The sequence below is a fragment of the Dioscorea cayenensis genome, chromosome 4 (genome assembly GCF_009730915.1).
Source record: "Dioscorea cayenensis subsp. rotundata cultivar TDr96_F1 chromosome 4, TDr96_F1_v2_PseudoChromosome.rev07_lg8_w22 25.fasta, whole genome shotgun sequence".
Classification (NCBI taxonomy): Eukaryota; Viridiplantae; Streptophyta; class Magnoliopsida; order Dioscoreales; family Dioscoreaceae; genus Dioscorea; species Dioscorea cayenensis.
Genome location: NC_052474.1, coordinates 1,384,360 through 1,408,412, shown reverse-complemented (window position 1 = coordinate 1,408,412; position 24,053 = coordinate 1,384,360). Strand labels below are relative to the sequence as shown.

General features: G+C 37.2%; 6 protein-coding genes across 9 annotated transcripts; 2 read left to right on the top strand and 4 right to left on the bottom strand.

The window, feature by feature from the left end:
* The first annotated feature begins 54 nt into the window (after positions 1-54).
* On the top strand, positions 55-3,983 carry LOC120259052 (nuclear intron maturase 2, mitochondrial). Of its 2 annotated transcripts, none has more exons than XM_039266584.1 (2): positions 55-2,717; positions 3,903-3,983. In XM_039266584.1, exon 1 carries the CDS (start codon positions 109-111, stop codon positions 2,245-2,247), a length of 2,139 nt encoding a protein of 712 aa, XP_039122518.1. In that variant the 5' UTR covers positions 55-108; the 3' UTR covers positions 2,248-2,717; positions 3,903-3,983. The 2 variants fall into 2 exon arrangements, with proteins under 2 accessions (XP_039122518.1, XP_039122519.1); XM_039266585.1 differs by lacking the exon at positions 3,903-3,983 and having other exon boundaries at positions 55-2,511; positions 2,605-3,329.
* Positions 3,363-4,104, bottom strand: LOC120259053 (SKP1-like protein 14). Its single transcript, XM_039266586.1, has one exon. The coding sequence runs from the start codon at positions 4,079-4,081 to the stop codon at positions 3,716-3,718; it is 366 nt and encodes a 121-aa protein (XP_039122520.1). The 5' UTR covers positions 4,082-4,104; the 3' UTR covers positions 3,363-3,715.
* Positions 4,105-4,603: 499 nt separating this feature from the next.
* On the bottom strand, positions 4,604-10,227 carry LOC120258403 (vesicle transport protein GOT1-like). The gene is made up of 7 exons (XM_039265791.1): positions 10,080-10,227; positions 9,143-9,213; positions 5,568-5,659; positions 5,379-5,459; positions 5,195-5,292; positions 5,009-5,090; positions 4,604-4,907 (listed from the first exon to the last, which is right to left on the bottom strand). The coding sequence occupies exons 2-7, from the start codon at positions 9,171-9,173 to the stop codon at positions 4,869-4,871; spliced, it is 423 nt and encodes a 140-aa protein (XP_039121725.1). The 5' UTR covers positions 9,174-9,213; positions 10,080-10,227; the 3' UTR covers positions 4,604-4,868.
* Positions 10,228-11,080: 853 nt separating this feature from the next.
* Positions 11,081-13,662, top strand: LOC120258402 (metacaspase-1-like). Its single transcript, XM_039265790.1, is given in 6 exon segments — positions 11,081-11,361; positions 11,364-11,526; positions 11,936-12,266; positions 12,408-12,528; positions 13,066-13,275; positions 13,385-13,662. Coding segments are annotated over 6 exon segments (1,077 nt in total). The 5' UTR covers positions 11,081-11,169; the 3' UTR covers positions 13,445-13,662.
* LOC120258401 (65-kDa microtubule-associated protein 3-like) lies at positions 13,575-17,993 on the bottom strand. 2 transcript variants are annotated; one of them, XM_039265788.1, is made up of 13 exons: positions 17,826-17,993; positions 17,433-17,522; positions 16,839-17,045; positions 16,366-16,605; positions 16,047-16,256; positions 15,822-15,977; positions 15,552-15,711; positions 15,297-15,448; positions 15,115-15,202; positions 14,900-14,973; positions 14,673-14,747; positions 14,348-14,585; positions 13,575-14,207 (listed from the first exon to the last, which is right to left on the bottom strand). In XM_039265788.1, exons 2-13 carry the CDS (start codon positions 17,502-17,504, stop codon positions 13,852-13,854), a joined length of 2,028 nt encoding a protein of 675 aa, XP_039121722.1. In that variant the 5' UTR covers positions 17,505-17,522; positions 17,826-17,993; the 3' UTR covers positions 13,575-13,851. The 2 variants fall into 2 exon arrangements, with proteins under 2 accessions (XP_039121722.1, XP_039121721.1); XM_039265787.1 differs by having other exon boundaries at positions 17,869-17,993.
* Positions 17,994-19,963: 1,970 nt separating this feature from the next.
* LOC120258975 lies at positions 19,964-23,844 on the bottom strand. Of its 2 annotated transcripts, none has more exons than XM_039266480.1 (4): positions 23,687-23,844; positions 20,900-23,275; positions 20,326-20,412; positions 19,964-20,183 (listed from the first exon to the last, which is right to left on the bottom strand). In XM_039266480.1, exons 2-4 carry the CDS (start codon positions 23,057-23,059, stop codon positions 20,049-20,051), a joined length of 2,382 nt encoding a protein of 793 aa, XP_039122414.1. In that variant the 5' UTR covers positions 23,060-23,275; positions 23,687-23,844; the 3' UTR covers positions 19,964-20,048. The 2 variants fall into 2 exon arrangements, with proteins under 2 accessions (XP_039122414.1, XP_039122415.1); XM_039266481.1 differs by having other exon boundaries at positions 20,046-20,232.
* Between the last annotated feature and the right edge of the window lie 209 nt (positions 23,845-24,053).

Sequence of the window (24,053 nt, the reverse complement as noted above, 5' to 3'; positions counted from 1 at the left end):
TATAGGGGTGTATATGAAAATCATTAGCAGACAAACCAAAACCAAAACCCCAAACCCTTGTCTTCTCCTTCGTCGCTGAAGGAAGAACCCTACTGCATCTCCGGCGAGATGCTCCGCCACATTCCCTGCCGTCTTCTCCGGCCCATATCACCGATGATGCATCGCATCTCCTTCTTCTCTACCGCTCCCACGCCGCCACCATACCGCCAGCGCCGCGTCCTCGAACCCCCTTCTGATGAGCTCCCCCAGCTTCCCGACCCGATCTCCACCCTATCCAACCTCTGGATCACCAACTTCCGCTCCCCAACCTCTTCGCCTCCTCCCCTTTCCCCTCTCCTCTCCCGGCCTGAGCTCTGGCTCCTCGCCTACCAGAAGGCCGCTGCCGATGCCACGGGATCCTACCAAACCCGCTCCTCCATCCCCCGGTCCACCCTGGACGCGCTCCTCGCCCTCCGCAATGCCGTTCTCGATGGTCGTTTCCGCTGGGGCGGCCGCCTCAACCTCCTCCTCCGCGCTCCCAACGACAAGACCGATCCTTCCACTCTTTCCAAGCGTAAGATCCGCCATCTCCTCACCTCCTCCCAGCCTCCCCCTTTCCAGGACCGCGTCGTCCAGGAGATCCTCCTCATGCTCCTCGAGCCCGTCTATGAAGCCCGCTTCTCCTCCAAGTCCTTTGCTTTCCGCCCTGGCCGCACCGCCCACACCGTCATCCGCACTATCCGCCGGAACTTCGCCGGCTACTTGTGGTACGTTAAGGGTGATCTCTCTTCGGTTTTTGAAAGTATTGATACTGGTTTGGTCCTCAATGCCGTGATTCGTGATGTTCGTGATAAAAAGATCGTAGATTTGATCAAGTCCGCGCTTGTCACTCCAGTTATTGTTGGTCGTCCTGAGAATGAAGAGGAGAGAAAGAAGAAGAAGAAGAAGAGGAAGTATCAGAAGAAGAAGGTGTTAGCTGAGGATGAACCAAAGCCTGATCCTTACTGGCTCCAAACCTTCTTTGGGTTTGCGCCAGAGGAAGCAGCAAAGGTTCCGGATTGGGGACATTGCGGTTCACTGAGTCCATTGCTTGCTAATCTGGTTCTCGATGAATTGGATAAGTGGGTGGAGGAGAAGATCAAGGAGTTTTACAAGCCTTCCAAAAGTGATGTTATTTGGAATAGTGAGGAAGGGGATGGGGAGCAAGGTAACACCTCTTGGCCGGAATTTGTACCAACTAGTGGCCCGGATAAGACCAGGAAGATGGATTATATTCGGTATGGCGGGCATTTCCTTATCGGTATTAGGGGACCTCGGGCTGATGCTGCGGTGCTGAGGAAGCAGTTGATTGAGTTTGTCGATCAGAGGTTTCAGCTCAAGTTGGACAATGAGAGCCTTCCAATTGAACACATCACTAAGGGGATAATGTTTCTTGACCATGTTCTGTGTCGACGTGTGGTTTACCCAACACTTCGATACACCGCAACAGGTGGTAAGATCATCAGTGAGAAGGGTGTAGGCACACTGTTGTCAGTCACAGCAAGCTTGAAGCAGTGCATTAAGCAGTTTCGGAGGCTGGAATTCTTGAAAGGTGATAGGGATCCTGACCCACAACCTTGTTTTAGGATGTTCCATGCTACACAAGCACACACCAATGCACAGATGAACAAGTTCTTGTCCACCATGGTAGAATGGTACCGATATGCAGATAACAGAAAGAAAATTGTGAACTTCTGTTCTTATATCATTAGGGGTTCACTTGCAAAGCTTTATGCTGCTAAGTACAAGCTTCGTTCTAGGGCTAAGGTTTACAAGATTGCATCAAGAAATCTTAGCCGACCATTGAAGGATAAGAAGGGTCAATCTCCGGAGTACCAGAACTTGTTGAGAATGGGTCTTTTGGATTCCATTGATGGTCTGCAGTTCACCCGGATGTCTCTTGTTCCTGACACAGACTACACTCCGTTTCCAAGTGGATGGAGGCCGGAGCATGAGAAAATTATATTAGAATACCTAAGGCTGGAGGACCCAATGACCTTGGAGGAGCAGCGAAAGGCTCTTAGAGAAGAGGGGCTTATAACGCCGCAGGATTATATGTCCATTCTTGTTTGGAATTATAAGAAGAATGCACTTATGTTGCCGCCATTAGGAGCAGGCAATACTCAAAGAGCTAAGGAAGAGCTTTTGAGATTGGATAAGCATGAGGGTAAGTTTGAATCAGGCGACGAGGAAGAGAGTGGAAGTGTTATGCAGGCTGCACAGATGTGATAGTTGTGTTCTAACATTCAATTCTACATTATACGTATTAATATTTCATGGATAAATTTGAAGGAAAGATCTTCATAACAGTTTGGTCTGGGAAGCCGGTCCATGTATGATGTTAGAATGTATCCTGTAAATTAAATAGATTTTACTCTTTCTGATGAATGAGAAGTGAAGAGAAGTGCATTCCTTCCATGGCTGCTGCTGATTGGCTAAAGATTTGCCAGAGTGATCTATTTTCCTTTTGGATTACTCTCAACTTTTTCCTGGGTGATCTATTTTCTTTTTGGATTACTCTGTGCAATGGTTAGTGGAAATGTTGTATTTTTCACTTAAAGCTGGCAATTGATGGCCTTTCTGCAGGAGTGGTATGAAAGAGAGCTTTGGTGATGCGTTATGCCCTGCTAAATGATAGATGATTGAAAGTTGAAACACAGAGAACCTTGATGAGGTCTAGAGATTGCACACTGGGCAAGGTTAGCCATCTGCCTTTTTGTACAGCTATTTTATTCTGCAATGTTATATGAGTACCTGTTGAATTTGTTTGAAGATGATACACCTGTATCTTGATTCAGATTTTATGCATTTGCATACCCAATGTGCTCTTTTTTCTTTTCTCGAATTGCTCGTATTAGTTTAGGTCACATTGATTGGTAATGAAAAAGAGCTGATAGTTCCAATTGACTATTTATAGTTAATGCTGTATTAACTGATCTTGCCTTGGTTAGTGAAGGTTGTATTTTAATAATATGAAGAAGCAAATTAACTGTCATTTATATTTTCTTCAAGAAGCAATTTAGAGGACAGATGCAATGAAGTAGAAGTTAATTTTAATGAGAATCAGTTAAGTCATTGTTGTATAAGGATTTAGAAACAGCTAACTATCAAATAATTAAATGTACTAAACTGAATATATTTGTGAAATTAACATGTGTTGTTGCGGTTGTATATTGTAGCTTGGTAATAGATCTTTTGCAACTTTATATTTAGCTACATATTCTTGCTTTTTCATCTTTTGAGTTATAAAAACCATGAGAGGTTCTCTATTGAAACTGTTTTTGCCTTTTGTAATGTTAGGTCAGAGAAAACTTTTATCAACTATGACCACCAATATTTTTTTATTTTTAATTTAATTAATATTAGTTAAAATTAATGTTTTAAATTTTTTATTTACTTATAAGTGGGGATTCATATCAATGATTTTCTAAACAACAAATGAAGAAGGGGGGAGAAAAAAAAAATCACCTATTAATAACTTTGGTACTGACTAAAAAGAAAATCAATCAATTAACAAATCAATGAGCAAAAATCTGTATAGATAAAAAGTTAAAAAAATAAAAAATAAAAAAATAAAAATCAATCTGAAAAGGCCCATGCGTTCTCTGCATAGATATCTTGTTCTTCTTCAGGGGTGAGATCGTTTTTGATGTTCAAAATAGTACGAATTTCTTCAGTAGTCTTGCCTCTGATCATATCAGCCACCGTCGTCAGCAATGAGGTTGAGCAATCCCTTGACTTCCAGGTAATTGGCCGCGATCAGGAGATAGCCAATGAATTCCATGTCCTCCTTCTCGGTCATTGTCTTCATGAAATTAGTATCCCAATCTTTCAAGAGCTCATCAGTATTGTGGCTTGGTGATAACTCGGCGTGTTTCTCGCAGTACTCAATCAGAGATTGAAGAACATGGCTGGAGACTTCAAAGATTGGGATTGTTTGTTGGTCAGTGCAGCAGCCTAGGTCAATGAGGCTCTTCAGCAACTTGGATTGCGCTGCTGTGCTTTGCTTCACTCTGAATTCTTTGTTGTCTTTGCTCCTCAGTGTCACCATGTTTTCCGCCATTGCTTGCTGCTTCTCTCTGTTTTTCTTTCTTTTGATTTGATTTCAGAGCAAGAGACATTGAACGCTATATATATATATATGTTTTATTTTTTATGGAGGGTTTTTATTTGAGTCTGAGTGGGAGTCCTGTATGGGCTAAAAATCTAATTAGAATTATTTTAAATGATTTGATAAGTACCATGTAATATTAAAAATTATAATTTATAATTAAATAATAATGATTTCAGAATAATGCAGCCGCTATTAGAATTTTTTAAATAGTTATTTAAAAAGCTTGATAAAATATCCGAATTTGAAATTTTGAAAGCAACTATTATCAAATCTGCTTTATATTTGTTCAAAATTTTTTTTTTAAAAAAAGACCTACAAAATTAGCATTATTCTTTCTTAAAAAAAAAACCAGGATTTTTGCCAACCACCGTCCCCAATAAAAGAAAGATCATTCAACAACTTAGAGCAAGTCAAGTAAGGACAAAAAAGAATCAGTGAGATGCTCACAGAAGACATGATTAGACCAAGAAAGGCATCTTAATTTTGGCAATCCCACCAAAATTTTTTTTTAAAAAAAAAAGAAAAGAAAAAGAAAAAAAGAGCAGTATTGCAAGTCAGCTATATCTAATGTTCATTGGAGAGAATTTACATCACCAAGATTAGGCTTCACAAGTATGAATCACAATACCTGACTTACAACTACACAAAATCAATCAATTTTAAGGTGACAAAGTTGCTTGCTATATCAGCAAGTATCTATCTTGTGCAAACTTCCCTAAAAGCACCGATGAGATGATCATACGGGTACACGTTTACCTCTGTATCTATCAAAGAACTGCAAGGAAAGGCAGAACATATCAAATATGTCAATGCATGTAAAGAAGATAGGCTACCTAAAATTCTCAATGGGTAATATCAGAGATCAGGTTGCCATACCGATGTCACATAAGGTTGTTGGAATAGCCATCCAATAATGGGAATCCTTTGCAAGAAGACTGAAAGTGTAGGCCAAAAGCCACTGCATAATGAACCATGTAAAAATCATAAGCACTCAAGGAAAACAAAAACAAGAGACACACACACATGTGAAGAAAAAACAATAGAAGAAAGAAAAACATGAACCTGAAGAGTATGATAAACCCATAAGCCTCCAAGATCATGCCGGTGACAGCCCATCCCATGAGTACCAAGAGAAAGCCAATTCCAAATGAGATTGTCCCCTGTTGAGAGGTCAATGAGATCACCAACAAAAGGAAACAGAAAAAGAAAAGGAATTGCATAATTGCAAAACTTATGATAAGTAAACCTTGTAGTTCTTCGGTTTAGTGAAGAATTGCAAGGTGGATTTCAGTCCAATTGTCAGCATCACTCCTGACACAAAGAGAATCTGACAAAATACAAACATGACCACTGTTATCAACGCATATATTCATACATAGATACTTACAAGGAAAGGATACAAGTTAGAAATGACCAACAAAAAAACAAGACTCACATTGCCCATGGCCAGAAGACCTTTATCAAAGAAGAAAATGATTCCCAAAAATGAGAAGAACATGCCAAACCCAGTTAGCCCCAGCCCAATCTCTGATTCACATGAGAGAAAATAGAATTAGAAAGGATGGCAAAAAAATTGCTGCCACAATAAGTTAATAATGAACCAATTATTATAGTGAAGTATCACAAAATGGCCTTTACCAAAATCCGTTCATAACAGGACCGAACATTATTAGTCACAACTATCATTTCTCTGATCTAGAAAGAAGTCTAACATTGAACTAAGTTAACTAACTGTAATCAAACTATGTCCATAGTTAACTCAGTCTTGACTCCAGCACATTTTTAAATATATCAACACATTGCCTAGGTGTTCACTTCTCATGTATAGTCTTTCCCAGCAATGCTTCTTTCTTTCATATTTCAGAAACCATATATAACTAATTAATGACAATATAATTAAAGATAAAAACTTGCATGAGATTGGACAGAGAGAAATTTTTAGCAGAGAATGGGCCAGCAAAGAAGCCTCTGGTGATTAAGAGCTCATTGACGATGACTGTACTGAAAAGGCAATACCTAACTTGCATGAGATTGGACAGAGAAATTTTTATCAGAGAATGGGCCAGCAAAGAAGCCTCTGGTGATTAAGAGCTCATTGACGATGACTGTACTGAAAAGGTAATACCTATCTGAAAGCTCTACACTCTCAAGTCGCCAAAAATAGAAAAAAAAAAGCAACAGGAAGCTGTTCATGAAAGTCAAAACAGTGACACTGACATAGTCATGAAAGAGAAGCTCAAGCATGGGACAAAGAGCACATGATGAAAACAGACCTCAACCTACTCTACACTTTCCTCCTTATTGCATACCAGCTGAAAATGAAGGGACTAATGCCACTAAACAATATGAAGACCAAACCAGTGGCTGACATACTCAAAATGGAGACTGCAAAAGAGATCCACAAGATATTTGACACAAAAAAGACTACAAAGAGAAGGAGATCTATAAGGAGTGGGGCCTTCTAGAAATCATAGTATTCAGTTAATATAGTATCAGTGAGAAAAACATCATTATCTTAGTTTTAGATATTTTGTTAGGATACAGTTTTACTAAGTTCTAAATCTGATTTTAGGAATGGTCCAAGTGTATGAGTCCATTAAAAAGGCAGTATGATATGTATGAGACAGGTCATATGTTACTAGTAGGCTCCCAGATCCAATATATTTGGGCTTATTAATTAGTATTTAAGGCTAATGATGTATCAGGGTCAGGGTAATAAATAAAAAAGCTAATTTATCTGTCCACCCCCTCATCTTCTTTCCGAGGAGCCTTGCTGCCCCTCTAACCATGCCAAAACCCTAATTTTATTGCATGAACTTAGTTTAGGCATAAACATGATCTAACATATTAATGACTAGTCATAGATGCAAATCCTTGTTAAACAGAAGACCTCTTCTTGGTATCCCTTTTCTTTTCAAACTGCAAGCTTTTAGGCATACAGTTATTGGATTATCAGATACCCACCAAAAAAAGAAAAAAATCCCCTTCACATGTTGGATATTTCTTGAGCAATTCTTTCATACTTGTAAGGGGAAATCAATGAAGTTGCCTAAATACATTTTCAACAATTGAATAATACTTCATTAAAATAAAAAAAAAGAAAAGACAACACAGTGTGTCAGAAATGTATGGAGTGTTATGACTAAATCTCCTTTAAATGCAGACAGTAGGAAAAAGATTTCCATGTCTTCAAGATTCATAATATCTAGAAAAAAAGAATTTCAAAATTTCAACGTTATTCAATTTTGAAATTTAATTTGAACAAAATGTTCAAAATAGTAACATCCATCCAGAAATCCTGGATATTCCAGAGGCATCAAGTTGGTCAAGAGATGAAAAGTCCAATGCTATTAATTTGGGTCAGCCATAAAATAAATAAATAATAAAAGGAAGGAAAGAAAGAAAGAAGAAGTAGACAAGAGTTCATACAATATGCTAGGTGCTACAGAAAAGGATGACAGATCAGCTTAAGCCATCCATTGTCAGTTGCACTTCTTCCTATTATCCTCCTCATCACACTAGAGTCTAATCACAATAAAGTTTTATCTCATTATTAATATATCAAATCTCTTTTCTCCCTCCAAAGTTACAAGTAACAAAGTAGACATGGGTTCATACAAATTATCTAAACTTAAATGCTATGAAATTGTTTCACTGTAGAATAATGGTTTTGGCAGAAATAACAAAATGCTGCAGATAACTACATTATATCTCCTGAACTATGGCATCCATGTTTGTGACAATACATTATCATCAAAACAAAGCTTTGTCTCATTAAGGTAAAGACAAAATTTCTTTTCTCAAGAAAAAGTTATAGGCAGCCAAAAAGTAGAAAAGGGCCAGTACAATTTATGTAAACCTAAAAAAACTGCAGGGAAGCCATGAAATTGCTTCATTATAAAATATCAAATTTGGCACAAACAACAGAATGTTGCAGAAAATTAAATTACATCTTTTGACCTAGAACAAATATAACAAAAGAACAAATTGCCATCTAAATCAACCAACATAAATTTAAAAGGAACTAGAATCTTTGACACAATATTGCATCCATGTCAGTGCTACCTAGATGCGGGTAAAAGGGTTGAGTATCCAAGTATTGGAGAGTGTCCAACACTTGAATTTAATGACAACCAGATATGTGGGCAGCCATAAATGCACACACAAATGGTATAGGAGAGTATCCAACACTTGAATTTAATGAGAATCGAATATGTGGACAGCCACAAATACACAAGCTCGTGTGTGTGCGTGTGAGCACGAATGAATCAAGTTATTTCATAAGAATGGAGAACATTTTAGTAACAAATTTGCAGTGCTTTTCTAAATATGTAAGTGGCTTTTAAAGAAACAAAACTTAGGGCAAGGGATTTAAATCATATTAGAATTTACAATAAAATAATTTTTTTTTCAAAATCACGAGACTCACTATTAAAAAGATTCGAAAGGCAATAAACAATTCATTAAGATTAAAAAAGCATAAACAATTGTAGGGTTTAAGAAGATAAGAAAAAGATAAGGTAATTAAAAAAAAGGGAATATTGTGATTGAAAACTAAAAAAATTAAGATGAATGAAATCAAAACTCTTTTTGTTTAATGAACCAAGGTAAATTAACATCATGCTGAGAACACGTTATTTTTCTGCATATTCTGATAACACTATGTAATGTCCTCAACGAGAAACTACCAAGCATACTAGAATCAACTAGTTTAGCAAATATTGCAAAGGAGCTTTAGTTGGCTTTGCAAGTTTTTGATTTGGTGATTATGATCGATTGCAAGAATCCATTAAATAACAAAAATTAAGACTAGAGCCTCATTAGACCCTCACTGAAACCTAGTACTTAAAGGAGCACAGAGTCACATTCTGGTGAACGCCTCTAGTCGGAAAAATAAATGAAGGCCTCATGCATGAAGATCCTACTAGGCAATAAGTCTGTGAAATAAAACCGTAACAAGAATCCATAAAAATGGGATATAAAGATGCAGAGCAGAGTGACGAAATTTACTTTTCCGATCATTCATCTCAAAGGAAACCATTATGCCAAATCAAGACTGCTGTCAAAAGATGCTCAATAGCCTGTTCCAACAAGATCCCATAAGAATAATGACCAAATGTGATTGATAAACAACAGTACAAACGACTCACAAAAGAACAATAACTCAAGTAACCAAATAACAAAGCATGAAATACAAGGAATTGATTAAATAAATCTGTTAGAAATAGCAAATATATCAAACAAAAAGCACAGCATATATGAATGCATAAAAAGAATATTGCATATAATAACGAAGGCATTTGGAATAAGAAATACATGTAAAAAAAGATTCAATAAGAAGAAAAACTTCAAAAGTTCCAAGAGTTTAAAAGCTTCTTCTAGGATCAAGAAAATTCCATCCTGAGGTAGCAACTAGAGATAGCCGATCTACACAAGGTCTAAGTAATTCATTAGATAACAAATAGGTAAATAACACAATAAGCTAAATTTGGAGATCTGAAAAGTTCCACTAAGCCTCTTCCACAACTAAGCTAATATTTAAAATGGAAATTTGAGATTCAAAATCTCCAGTCAAGCTCAAGAATCAACACAAACAAGAATATCATCAGCCCATCTCAACCCTAATTCCCCACATTGAACATACAAATTAAACTCAGAAAATCATTCAAGAGAAGTATTTCGCGACCTATCAGGAAACAAATTAATTTAACATGAAATACAGGAAACAAATTAGGGTTAATCACAGGAAAAATAAATCAAGATCCAAAAAAAAAATTCACCTCCTATGCAAAATAGAGGACAAGTTATCCAACCCTAATCGGCTCCAAAAACAATACACGACGACGAATTTGAACAAATCCATGGAGAAATCATCAATAGAAGGGATCCAAGAAAACACATCGATCAAGAATCAAATCAAAACAATGTCCTAACAGATCAAAATTACCAGAGCGAAGAGAGATTTCCGGTGATGCAAAGCGTGTTTCTTCAGAGAAACGCCGGAGGTTGTCTCGCCCGTAGCGTAACCGCCCAATCGAGCACCGCGGTGCCTTCGAGGTCTTGGCTTGCATTTTATACGGCACTCGCTGGTCTCGGTCATATACTTCAGTGCTAAGCCTGGTTCCCATTTTTTTAATTTTCGGAAATAATTTTTTTATTATCTTTTTTAGATATTTCTTTTTATCTATTTTTTTAAATTGTTTCTAAATTTAGTAAATAATAATAATAATAATAATAATAATAATCACTCCTTACCCAATCGAAGCAACTTGGAGTGGGTGAGCAAAGAAGCAAAGTTTCCACTATGCATGTGTTATTGTTCATAATACTGTAATATTATTTTGAGCACATATAGTACTATTTTCAAATTAGTTATATGAGTCTTATATAAGAGATATTAAATTTCTACTTCCACGACCGTATCATAGAGAAAATTTATTAGCTCTGTTTGATTTTTGTATATAAAAAAATTATTATTGCTTCATGCCTTACATGATGTCTGCCAGATTAAAATTTTATTAAATAATTAATAAATCACCGTAATTAGTTCACTGTTATATTTGTTCATTTTTAGACAATCCCATTAGGGGTGGGTAGCTATTGTGACTTTGTTAAATAATAATAATAATAACATAATTTTATCAAATTAATATTAGTTATACATGGGTGTATACAACATTATATATATATATATATATACATATATAGGAAAAAAAGACTTGTAACAAAAGCGCAACAAGAGATCAAATCAAGCCCTTTAATAAGCCCGCGTTGTGTGAACCACTACTCTGCTCCGCGGGATAAAATAATAAATTCTTCTCCCCTCATCTCACGCGTTCATTAATTGTGATCTCGTCCATCCATGCTGCAAGGTACCGAGAACAGCATAAGATATAGTATTCTCGAGGTTCACCAGAAACCAACATCAAGGTCAAGACGCGGACGCCCACCCTTCCATTAAAAGAAGCGTTTTTCCAACGCCGGCGCCACCACTCGCTTCTTCATCTCCGTCGAACCCTAGCACCGGAGATCCGATCATGTTGATGCTCATCAACTGCTCTCACTGCCAGACTCCCCTGCAGCTCCCGCCGGGAGTCAAGTCCATCCGCTGCGCGCTCTGCCATGCCGTCACGCATGTCGCTGACCCACGCTCGGTGGTGCCATCGCATTCTCCGGCGTCCTCCCAAAGTTTTCGCCCCTCCGCCATCACCATATGGAGCACCACAGGGGACCCCCTCCGTCGGTACATGGCCGGAAGCGTGCGGTGATCTGTGGGATCTCGTATCGTTTCTCTCGCCACGAGCTCAAGGGATGCATTAATGACGCCAAGTGCATGAAGTATCTTCTTATCAACAAGTTCCGGTTCCCGGAGTCGTCGATCATCATGCTCACTGGTGAGAATCTCATCTCGAACCCTGTACCAAGATCTGTTTTTTCCCCCTCTTGTTTTTGGGAAATTAGTGTCATAAATTTTCGTTGCATGGTTCGTCTATGAAATGAAGATTTTGCCAAAGATTGGATCTTTAGGAGTTGTTTCATTAGAAAACAATTTACCCTCTTGTACTGCTTTCTTTTTTGCTATTTTATTAGGGATATGTGTTGATGATTTGTGGTATATTTGTGTTAATGTGTGTGCATTGAAAAACTGGCTTTCTTGCTGCTTTGACGAATTAGGATCAAGTTTGGGAATTGATCTTCTTTGGAGTGAATTGTGATCAATCATCAATCTCTCCTTTCTCTTGTTAATGAATGTTAGCTTTTCACCATAGCTGGACCTTATGTATATTGGATGTCAATTTGCAGAAGAAGAGACTGATCCGAATAAAATACCAACTAAGCACAACATAAGGATGGCACTTTTCTGGCTTGTGCAAGGTTGTCAACCGGGGGATTCGTTGGTGTTTCACTACTCAGGCCATGGTTCACAACAGAGGAATTATAATGGCGACGAGGCTGATGGATATGATGAAACTCTTTGCCCACTGGACTTTGAAACCCAAGGAATGATTGTTGATGATGAAATCAATGCAACCATTGTCAGACCACTGCCTCATGGTGCAAAGCTTCATGCCATTATAGATGCTTGTCACAGTGGGACTGTTCTTGATCTTCCGTATCTCTGCAGGATGGATAGGTAATAGTTGTCATATGATAAATTTAGCATTCAGTTTATTTAGTATGTATGTGTGCTGAAAGCTCTATTTTCTTTTCTTTTTCTGAATTTTCCTTTGGCAATAAACGTTGGGCTTAGTTTCTGGAACTCATGTTGATGTAGGAATGGTCAATATTGGTGGGAAGATCATCGTCCACCATCCGGTGTTTGGAAGGGCACACATGGTGGTGAAGCTATTTCCTTCAGTGGTTGTGATGATCACCAAACATCTGCTGATACCTCGGTAATTTTATTATGCTTACCTCTGGACTTTCAAGAGGAATGACTGTTAGTTATCATTAAATCTTCATTCTTCTATCTATACATAACAATGCAAATTATAGAAAGAAAAATTGCTCATTTGACAACATCTATATGTAAATGCCTTCAGTTGTTAAAACCCCTGCCAAAAGATCAAAAATGGTACTTGGAACAATTTGGCCAATGATCTTTTCCAGCATTCCTTTTCAGTTTCAATAATGATGCCATCTTCATTAATATAGTGGTGTGAGAAAAAAATAAATAATGTGCACCTTCATGACTATAAATAGTATGATACTAAAATTATTAAAATGGACTAATATGGGCAAACAGCTCTCATACTGGAATGATACTAAGATAGAAACAACATTTCTTAATTAGTTGAAAGCCATTCTCCTCAATTTCAGGTTTATCTTCAGATAATATTTTGAATTATTATCTGCCTGAATAGCTGTTGTGAGAAGGGAAATACTTAAATATAATTGATTTACAAAAAAATTTCTTTAATTGAAATGTGTAGGCTCTTTCAAAGATCACCTCAACCGGTGCGATGACATTTTGTTTTATTCAAGCCATTGAACGGGGGCATGGGGCCACGTATGGAAGCATACTCAATTCAATGAGAACAACCATCCGAAGCACTGGTGATGCAACGGGTGGCGGTCCTGTTACATCACTCATCACAATGTTGTTGACAGGAGGCAGCCTTAGCAGTGGCGGCTTGAGACAGGTACTTTCACAGCAAGGTTGAACTTCTTGCTGTTATACTCTTGAGGTACACTGAAGGCAAACAAAATGTCTTGTTCTCATGTCTATTTTGTTTTTCATCACCTTTGCAGGAGCCACAACTTACGGCTGGTGACATGTTTGATGTTTATGCGAAGCCTTTCTCTCTTTAGTGGTACTGGGTAATCCTCTATCTGATTATTTTCTCGCAGCTTGGGCATCTTGCTTGCTTGTGCTTGTATAGTTTGTATCAGTCTGGCAGTACTAATTTTTTACATATATGACAATATTCATTCACAAACTCATGTATTTGGGATGTAAACTTATTTTTCACTACATGTGAGGACAGCATTGAAAAATCAGATTGTCGATAAGATGAATTTTGCAATAATTCTTGAAGAGCATCATTACTAAATAGAATCACTTGATATCAAAGTCACTACTCACTCTCTATGAAAGATGCAACACAAATTGTTAAGTATACTAGAAAAGCCAATTATAATTGACTTGCATCCATCATAGAGACTCATGCTTGTGCATCCAGTGTGAACTTTTTTATACAAAAGGAAACACTGCTCAGCTATGCCTTAAGGAGTACCGCCAGTCTTTTTTCTTCAAAGGAGTACTCTATGTCTTCTGTCCTCTCTGCTGCACCTGATGCTAATTCATAAGCAAAAACTGGGGCAGGTGTATTAGCCACTTGCATTGGCATTGACACGGTAGAAGGTGTTTTGGGAGTCATGATAGGCATTGTTTGGGGAGTCATGATCTCCTCCGTTGTGATGCTAGTGATCGGCTTCAAAGGTGTTGATGGCACAGCGTTTACTGGTAGCAGGGAAGTGAAGGGCTGCCGGGGAGTGTCGATTTCACGGGCATTGGATGATGGGAAGGAAAGCTTCTTCACTGGAAGACCAGCAACATCCAGACCCCTGCTGACTGTGAACGTATACAAGGCATTTGAGGATTGGTTTTGAAATCTATACTAGAAAGAACTTGAAAAATCTAAGGATAAATAGATGGTGGAAGATAAGGCTTCATTATTTGATTGGATATTGATGGAATGAGAGAAAACTAACCGGCTGAGAGTGCAGCACCCTCATCAACCTTCCTCGTTGAGCGAGTTGATTTTGTTGAATGGTGGAAATCATGTTTTGCAGGGTGAAGAACTGCTCCACCTAATGATAGCCGTCTCCCTGGACCACCAGTGGAATTCCTCGGCACCTTTTTAGCACTCTGGGGTTTTGATGGACTTGGTTTGGATCCATAGAGTGCTTCCTGCTCAGCTATGAGCTGACCCTGAAGTTTCCTCTGATCCTGGAGAAAGAGATGATCAAGTTGTTACAAAGTAGCACATCAAATGCAGTGATAAATTTGCAAGTATCTGAGGGGCATAGGCATTACCCTCTGCCTCTTGCGCTCTTGCTCTTTCTCCTGCCTCAAAATGCTGTACTCTTCCAGCATTGACAATAGGCGGACCTGCAAGTGTTTTATGGTATTTTAATTATGTTATTTGTTACAAGCAGCTTCACCAAATTGACCATCCAAATGATTTGGTTAGTTAAGTCGATAAACTTGTTAGATTAAATTTGTATTACTTATCAGTGTTTCATTGGAAGCAGTAGACTCACCCCATCGTAAGTGAACTCAATCCCTCTCTCCTTTTCCCATGCTGCAACTTTAGTAGTCAAAGCATCCACAATTGCTGCTCCAGATATAACATGAAATAAATCAGATGTAATACAAAGTATTTACATGCTAGAGATGGTGATATTATCTGATTAGAGGTTTAATAAATTGCTGTCTAAATCTGTGATTTGTAAAATATTGGCCATAGATCAATTACTTGGAAGTTTGTTAACAATAGCTCGGGCTTTTTCCGCACGTTTGAGAGTGAGATGAGCGCCTCGTCCAGCACTGTACCGATTCTCATCCTGCATAAACCATAAGATCAGTATCATATCTAGAATAAGATCAGTATCATATTTAGAATATGCTGAGCCAAACAAAGAAAAGCATAATGCCAACCCTGTTGTACTCCTCTAGCCAGGATTCCTCATCACAGGCTGCCAACCATTTCTCCACTCTTTCAAGAATATCTTTCCTGCTAAAAGCTTCTTCTTTGACAGCTGATATTTGTAGATCAATTTGCTCCAAGACCAAAGAAGCATCAACAGCACCTAATCAAGGAACGTATAATGTACAGTAAAGATCTTTTGGGATAACATAAATTCAGCAGAATAACCACGGACTGGTACAAGCAGGAAAAATGATAAGGCTTACCAGACTCAATGGCTTCAATTGCATACTCAATTTCGTTATATGCATCTGCAACCAGATGTGTTCTCCTCCGAAGCTCTTCTAATTCTGTTTTTTTCTTCAGAACCAGTTCTTTCATCTTGCTAGTCTTTAGTTCTTCAAGCCTCAAAACTTCTGCCTCCACCTGTATCATAAATGCATTCACTCAATGGTTCATATAATGAATAGAAAAAAAAAAAGTTACAATCAGTAAAGAAACAGCATTCATACACCTCTACGTCAATATTAACTCACATAATTAATGTAGTCCTCGGAAAGCATGTTTGCATCAGTTATTTCATGTTCAGATGCGGCTACATTGCATGTTACATTCTGAAACATTTGTTGCTCTTCAATGGGTGTATCCATCAAATTCCAAAGTTCTAACATAGTTGTTGCAAGATCTTGTAGCTGCCAAAAGCCAAGAGATTAAGAGGATAGAAGTTTTTGAGTTTGCTTCATACAAAGAAAGCCATTTACCTTTTGCATTCGTTGTAATTTCATCTCCCTCAATCTATGCACTGCAGATGCCAGCCTTTCAATTGTTTCGTTGCTGACACTTACTGATACTTCAGCTCCTTCTAGACTATGGTGTACCTCACTAACTGTTTGCTTGAAATCCATGCCAAGCACTGAGCATAAACATTTCAATGTGCCCAAATGATCCAGCACCTGCTTCAGACGTTCACTCTGTGGAAAACAAAAACCTAATCAGTAAGCAGAATGAACTGAACATTTAAAAAAAAAAAAGGATTTCACAAAAGGAATCATCCTTTTGGGCTTCTGTTCAACTTGAAACCTTCTCCTTTTGAAGGGACTGCAACTGCCTATGCAATTCCTCGAGCCTTTTAATAGATAGGTCAGATTCATCTAAAGCATTCTTGCATCTATTTTGTTCTGCAGGCCTGATCTCATTCAAGATATGTTGTATTTGCTCATTAACTACAAGAAATTGGTTTCTTCTCTCATTCTTCTTCTTTCGCATTTCCTCTAGCTGTGGAGTAATTGCCCTAAGCTCTTCTTTTAAGGTCCCCGCTTTCTGCTCAAAGAAAAGAACCACATGATAGATGCATGGGATGCTTATTTCGGTACGTGAGACTGCTTCTAATATTATGGAAACAAATAGTTATCTAAGAGAAGCAATTGTAACTACCCTTTTATTTATTTCTTTATTTACTTATTTGCCTAAATAGATTAGCAAGCATAGACATTGAAAAGCCATTCTTGGGAGTTATACACATAGTGATTAGAAAGGATGGACAGGAAACAAACCTGCCCATTATGCACTGGACGTTCACCCATTGCAGAACAGATAGCAGCAAGCTCTGCTTCGGAATCAGCAATGGCTTGTCGCAGTTGAGCTCTCGATTTATTTGCCTGGTCAACTTTTCTTCTGTACACCTCCAGGCATTCTTGCTCTAACTGGAATAGCAATTTGTCCCTTTCCACATCAGATTCCCCAACTTCATCCCATATTATCTGTAATCAATACACATTCTCCACAAAATTAATCTCTGCAAACCACATGGCTTAGATGATTTAACAACAAACGAATGGGCACACAATCTGTATACTAATGTCCATTGGAATGTGTAAAAATGGGCACATTTCAAGGAGGGGGGAAAATTCAAACTACTTAAAAGGGAAGGTAGCATAATTCCTTCTAAATTTGGTCCTCATCTTTAAATTTGACGACTTTAGTCTTGAGGTTTCAAATTTGGCTGAATATACAATGTGAATATCAATTTTGAAACCTCACAAATGACAAAATTGGCAAATGATAATGAAGAGACAAAAATCATCTTTTTACCAAGAATATATGAAAAGAAACCACAAGCAAAACAAGCCAAAGTTTGATAGATATACCTGAAGCTCACATAGAAGAGTTCCACATGTTGTTTCCACTTGCAAAAGCTGATCGTTCAGAAGGTTAGACATTTTGAACTGATTCTCACACTGCAACACATAATGGCATTCAGCACACACAGAATAAGCTTGTGAAATCAAAGCAAATAGAAAATTCACATCCTCTCCAGCTAAATAGCTATGAAAAAAAAAAGTCTAGAAGATAGAAAATAGAAAGAATGCTATGAAATCATGAAGATCTAAAAGAGCCAACTTTTAGATCAAGAAATTCAATCAATAAAACAGTATTAACAGAAGTCCAATCAAGAAATTCAACATCAAATCCAATACAATTTAAAAAAAAAACCTAACAATCAGCTAAAACCTGGCCTTCTCACTCTACCAATCCCACACCTTTGATCTAACTTCAGAGAAACAAGAGCTCAAAACACCTCACCAATTGAAACCCTGAAATCCAGCACCCGCTCCGAATCAAACAACCGAGTTCTTCCTCAAATCTCCAAGACAATGAACCCCAAAAAGAGAGAGAGAGAGAGAGAGAGAGAGAGAGAGAGAGAGACGTTGGAGATGGGGATTTGAAAAAGAGAAGAGAGAAAGAGGGTTTGGATTTGAAATGGAGGGCGGGATTTAATGGACCGCAGGAACATCCAAAAAGGAAGGTATCGCCAACGTGGGCAATTATGATTGCTAATCTTGCCTTACTTAATGCCAGCGGATTCTATGGTATTTAGTGGGCCTCAGTTAAGCGGCGGTTCAAGTTATCATGACCTGGTGTCACGTGACACTCGTGTGAGTTAGTCTTAGAACTGCAACGGATATATATCCGCTTACTTGTTCCTTTTAGATTCGTGCACTTTGATTCCAAAACATGATCCAGTGTATATATAGCGTGTATTCACACCATTAGTGTATTATAAGTTATATTTGAACTCGGTTATATAAACTAATAAATTGATTAGAATTTGAAACTGGGTTAGTTAAAAATTATGTGAGCATGTGTTAATAAAGATGAGATGAATCATATCATTAAATATGTGAACTTAGATGACAATTAGGAAACTTAATAAAAAAAGAGATTGATTGGTAATGACATTGAAAAGTAGAGGACAAAAGAAGGGAAAAGGAATGAATGAATGAATTGTGTGAAATGTGGCATTAGTTTCATGATACACTTTTCGGCACCAACTCTAATCAGGATTACCAATTATCAAATGATTTGTAGGTATTCAGGTTTTCACAACTCTTCGCAAGTGAAAAAACTCGAATCATAGATAAAGATATATTTTTGGGTGTGTGAGTAGTGAGTGTATGCAGGTGATCTCCATAACCACATATACGTAGATCCTATTTCTACTTGCTCCTACGAGACTTTTGCATATCTCTATATCTTTTAGATCACAATTTGGATACTGCCCTAACAATTTTTTTAATGCATTAATGCATGGTTCTTTCTGTCAACATTTTCAGTTTGTATAATTCTCTAATTAACCTAATAATTCCTAGCATACGCCCGTGTGCTTTTTTATCTTTTTTTTTTCCTCCCTTTTTGGTCAATTTCCAACACATGATTTACTTCTTCCATGCATGTGTCTGAATCTGACTAAATCTAACCAGGAAATTACAGGCCCGAGCCTAGATTTTTTAGGGCCCATACATCATTACTCTTGTCTCCATCTCTTGAAATATTTATTATTAAAATCATTATTATTATTCTATAAATACTAATATGGTTTCAAAATGGTCCTTTAATGACTCATTGTTTCTTGACTTTATTGTCTGTCTCCGTATTTTCATAATTACAAATTTTTAATGATTAATGTATATAAAATTAAGCAAATTAGAGAGACGAGTACTGAGGAGCTTCTCTCTTAATAAGTGGGATGGTTTACTGATATGGATAAATTCATTTAATTAAATTGACTAGAAAATTTTTCAATGAAAAAAAAAATTAACTTGAATGTGTTTAATTTATGATAATAAGTGACACTTGCCATTAATCAAAAGTTTGGACTTTGACCAAGCACTTTGGATTGATAAACCCACTTGGCAGTTATTTTATGATTTTTTTAATGGAAATTTATCATCATATTTTCTTTTTTAAGAAACTCAAACAAGATGTCAAATATATGATTTTAGAATGGAAATTTCTTTAATGTTATTATCCAAGGACTCTTTTCTTTAGGTAAATTACAATGCAAACAAGTACTAACTTCATTGCCTTGCTGCTGAAGAAGTGCATCTTAAATTTAGATAATGCTACATATAAAGTTAAAAGTTATATACACATATAAATGAAGCTACGTATAGAAGGAATGAAACTATAGTGTGCCGTCAGTGCGGCATTGAAGGACTAACTCCGCCATGCCATTGCCGGGCCCCTGACCTACGATGACTTGTCCACCTTATAAAAAATATATATATATATAAATTTATAGATTACAATAAATCAAGATTTACATTAAGTTTTTTAAACTCATACGGTGTATAGCTTCATGAATTTACAGTGAAAGGAAGATGTATACAGTTTCATATACACATAACAACAGCTGCAGTAGCAAATGAAATGCAGTTACTGGTTGAACATTTTAAAAGAAAGTTAAATAGTATCAGACATCTTCAAATTTTCCTTTTAATTCTGAAAACAGCTCTCAGATCAATCCACTTATGTTCTTTGTCAGAAGCATGGCAATGGCCGAGTTGCCCTTCCCACTGTTCACAGGGAGCTCGTTCATCGCAAACATAACAATAACACTGGACATTTTGAAAGATCAAGATGAACTTGTGAGGCAGGAATGCTTATCTGAATAATAATAGCTCAATAGTAAACTGAATTTCTTTGTTATGTCTTGACTTATTTTACTGAATAAATAAAGAAATAAATTAGAAACAATACCTGAGAACAAGAATTCTCATGATTTGTCAAGTTAAAGGGATATTGTGCACAAAGATGCCGGGGATGGGGGTAATCTCTACATGCAACCTGCAAATATGATCAGAAATTGCATTAAAAGATCACCAGTAGCAAAATATGGTTTTATACTTCTATTTGGTGCATTGCTTAGAAAAGCAAGGGATTTATTATCAATAAAAGTTTTGTTCTTCTCAAAGGCATTCATTCATTCTTTTCCTAAAGTAGCATTGAATTTATCATTCTTGAAACATAGCATTACCATGGTCTGTTCACAATCGTCTATGATATTTCCAACATAAATGTGTTAAGAAGCATAAGATTTCTGACCAGAATCTCATGCATGTTCAATCAGGTCAGAGTCTCAACTCTTCAGATTTTTTACAATTAGATAGACTAAAATCCATTTGGACAACTTGATCAATTCGAAGTCATATTTTAGATCAAATAGGAGAAATGTTTGAACATGTAGTGAATGCCTAAAAATATATTTTTCTCAAAACTATGAACATTATGGTGTATGTTGTGCTCTACCATAAATTAATAAATACAAGAATACCTGGCCTTTTTCAGAAATAATACAGACATCTTCTTCTGAATCATCAGTAAGTGCAACTTTGTGCTCAAGATCAGCAGCCAGTGACTGACAAGCATCTGGCTCCAAAATGTAGCAATCCTCCTCGACCATTCTCTCCTTCCTCGGTATCTTGGCATCCAAGCATGTGTTATTAACAAAGTGATCATCCAAATTGACATCATTCTCATCCGAAGAACATAAGTCTATCACGTTCAATCCGTTTCTATATATTGTATGCACATCTTCAGTTTTCTGCAGCTTTTCAGTTTTCCTTATTCTTTGCCATTCATTTTGTCTAAGGTCAATCACATCCATCAACATAAATCTAATCCGATGAGATAACTTTTGACTAGTGGACAACTGTTCCATAATGACAAAATATGCATCAAGACGTTTCTTCGTTCTGGGATGGTCTATCTTATCACCAATAATGCTGATCAATTTGCACAAGGCTTCAATATCTTCACCATTAGGACTCTGGTGCCCATTCAACAAGGTCTGAATGCAACACAGCATTATCCCTTCTGCCAACATCCGCACTCTATACAATTCTCCAATAAACTGAATATTTCCCAGTCTTTGGTGGCATCCCTGGAACTCTGATACCTTTGAGTCAACTTCATATAACTTACTATCAATGCCTTCCCCCTCGCCTCCTTTCACAGGTGGTTGATCTCTATCCCTTCTTTCAAATTTCTCTTGGCATTTGGTTAGAAGCAACCTTCTAAAAGTAACTGTTTCATCATTCCTGTGAAAACCAGGAAGTTCATTGACAAGACAGGAGCAGAAATTTGCATATACCTCACTGTAAGTTGGTTCAAGTAAAGCTTTGTCAAAGATCTGTGAGACAAAACCAGAAAGAGTGATAATATGTTCAATATTTACCTCTCTGACTTCTAAAAGGAGTTTGCCAAGATTCTGGAAAGTTAACTTGTTAAGTATAGCCCTAAGCTTTCTTTGTTTGGCATCTTCTCTGCCAAACACTCTACCCACTTCATACCTCCTCTCAGCTTTGTGCAACACAACCAAAGGTGTCCGAGAAGAAGGAACCAATTTTCTTTGTGTTTCTACAACATCTGAAGGGCCTAATTGATGTTCCCTTGATCCATATCCAAAAGGTAGTCTGTCAGGATTGTCAGGATCTAACATCTTTGCATGTGAGGATCTAATTAGATCATTGGGACTGCTTCGAGACAGCGTGCGCCCAATGTGTTCGTACCTTCTATTGAGCACTCCCTCTTCAAAAACATCTTGAACACAAGGGACTGGAGAGTCATAGTCAAGCTGTGTTTGAGAGATAATGGTGAAACCATAGGGACGATATTGAGTATGCCGCTTGCATGCTAAATGCATCTCCCAAATCTTTGTTGGCCTCTCAATTTTCCTCCTTTCTTGCCAGTCATTATTTCTAAGATCAATAGCATTCATCACCTTGAATCTAACACGAGAAGATAGTTTTTTGTTTGCTGATAGCTCCAGCATCCTGCAAAAATATTTATCCATTAATTTTTCACTCTTACCATCTAGCATCTCGCCTGCAGTACTCATCAACAAGCATAAAGCTTCTATATTTTTTTCATCAGGATTCTGATACCCTTCTAACAACACCTGAATGATATGATGCATGATTTTCAAGGGAATCATTGTCGTTTTGAAGAGTTCCCCAATGAATTGAATGCTTCCAAGCATATGAATATGTGTTTTGATCTTGTCATAATTTCTTCCATCTTCAGACAATTTAATCGTTTCTTCATCTACAACCCCAAAATCTCTCTCACATATCTTCTGACATTCATTCAGGACCAATCTTTTCACAGTAAATATATTATTATCGCTGCTATAATAAACCGATAGTTTACCATCGATGAGGTAGCAGAGCTCAGCATACATTTCACAGTAAATTGGTTCCCCAATAGCTCTTCCAACAATCTGCGAGACAAAATCAGGAACAACGCTAGCGTCAACCAAAGCGACATCTAGCACTTGTTCAAAGAGAACCTCAAAATTTGCAGGTGTGAGCTTGTTAAGTATGGATCTCAATTGCCTCTGCTTTGCCTCTTGTTTTCCAAACTCTCTCCCGACTTCATATCTCTTCTCAGCTGTATGGATCTCATTCAGTGCCATTGATGGAATAGCTGGCATGCAATCCCTCTGTTAGTGACAATTAGATGATTGGCGAGAAAGCGCATCTCCGGAAACCAACTTCACATCTCTGGCGTGCATCTCATTCAGTGTCATTGATTGAACTAGTTGACATACACTGGTTTCCAACTCAGCCACAAAATGAAAACTCAAAGCATAACTCAATGTAAAAAATCCATGACCAACAAAAAGAACATAGTTACTATTCAGCTCCCCCTGTCACCATGAACAAAACCAATCATTTTGTGGTCAATCACACAAACCCTAAGAAACCATGGAGACAAGATTGCCATGGTGCAGTGCTCACAACAAACATGTTAACATTGAAAACATATAAACGCTCAAATTAAAATAAAATTTTCAGTCCAAAAAAAAAAAGGAGTACTTTTCCTCTGGTCCATGATTGTTCCCAAGAATCCCAACTAAATTCTCAATTCAGTAGCAAGGATCATTACTGTTCACTGATTTCATGGCTCTAAAAGAAGAGATTTGATTCTAAACCATTAAAATGATCAAGAGATTAAAGAACACGATTTCTCAGAAATTTCATCATAAAACATTATATTTTTCCCCAAACCAACCTAAAAAAAAGTCACTGGCAAAGTAAAAGTAGATAAAAGGTGGCACCTTTCTTTGCTTCACGGGAAGAATTGCTGCTTAAGAGGATCCATCTCTCACAAAACCATGAAAAATTGTTGATATTTGATCTAGGGTTTCGGGAAAAAAGCGCTGATTGATCTTCGTTTTCATCAAAGCAAATGGGAAATGTAGCGGGCATGGGAAAAGGCATAGGCAGAGCTGCCCTCCCTTTTGTTTTGTTTTATTTTGTTTTTTTTTTTAAAATATTATTTTTTAAAATTGATATATAAAAATTATTATTTTACAAATTGATACAAATAATTAAAAATATATACTTTTAGAAAGAAAAAAAAATATGTGTGAACATCATTTATATAATTTTTGCAAAAATCAATCGTTTAACTAATTAGTTTTT

Coding starts and splice junctions, on each gene's coding strand:
- LOC120259052 (XM_039266584.1), top strand. CDS start 109: ATGCTCCGCCACATTCCCTGCCGTCTTCTCCGGCCCATATCACCGATG.
- LOC120259053 (XM_039266586.1), bottom strand. CDS start 4,081: ATGGCGGAAAACATGGTGACACTGAGGAGCAAAGACAACAAAGAATTC.
- LOC120258403 (XM_039265791.1), bottom strand. CDS start 9,173: ATGGTTTCCTTTGAGATGAATGATCGGAAAA. Junction 5,460..5,567: donor GTCTTCTGGCCATGGGCAAT/GTGAGTCTTGTT, acceptor GTATTTTGTCAG/ATTCTCTTTGTGTCAGGAGT. Junction 4,908..5,008: donor AACAACCTTATGTGACATCG/GTATGGCAACCT, acceptor CTTTCCTTGCAG/TTCTTTGATAGATACAGAGG.
- LOC120258401 (XM_039265788.1), bottom strand. CDS start 17,504: ATGTCTAACCTTCTGAACGATCAGCTTTTGCAAGTGGAAACAACATGT. Junction 14,974..15,114: donor TATTGTTAACAAACTTCCAA/GTAATTGATCTA, acceptor TATCTGGAGCAG/CAATTGTGGATGCTTTGACT. Junction 14,748..14,899: donor TTGAGTTCACTTACGATGGG/GTGAGTCTACTG, acceptor AAACACTTGCAG/GTCCGCCTATTGTCAATGCT.
- LOC120258975 (XM_039266480.1), bottom strand. CDS start 23,059: ATGCCAGCTATTCCATCAATGGCACTGAATGAGATCCATACAGCTGAG. Junction 20,413..20,899: donor TTATTTCTGAAAAAGGCCAG/GTATTCTTGTAT, acceptor TCATATTTGCAG/GTTGCATGTAGAGATTACCC. Junction 20,184..20,325: donor ATGAGAATTCTTGTTCTCAG/GTATTGTTTCTA, acceptor CAAAATGTCCAG/TGTTATTGTTATGTTTGCGA.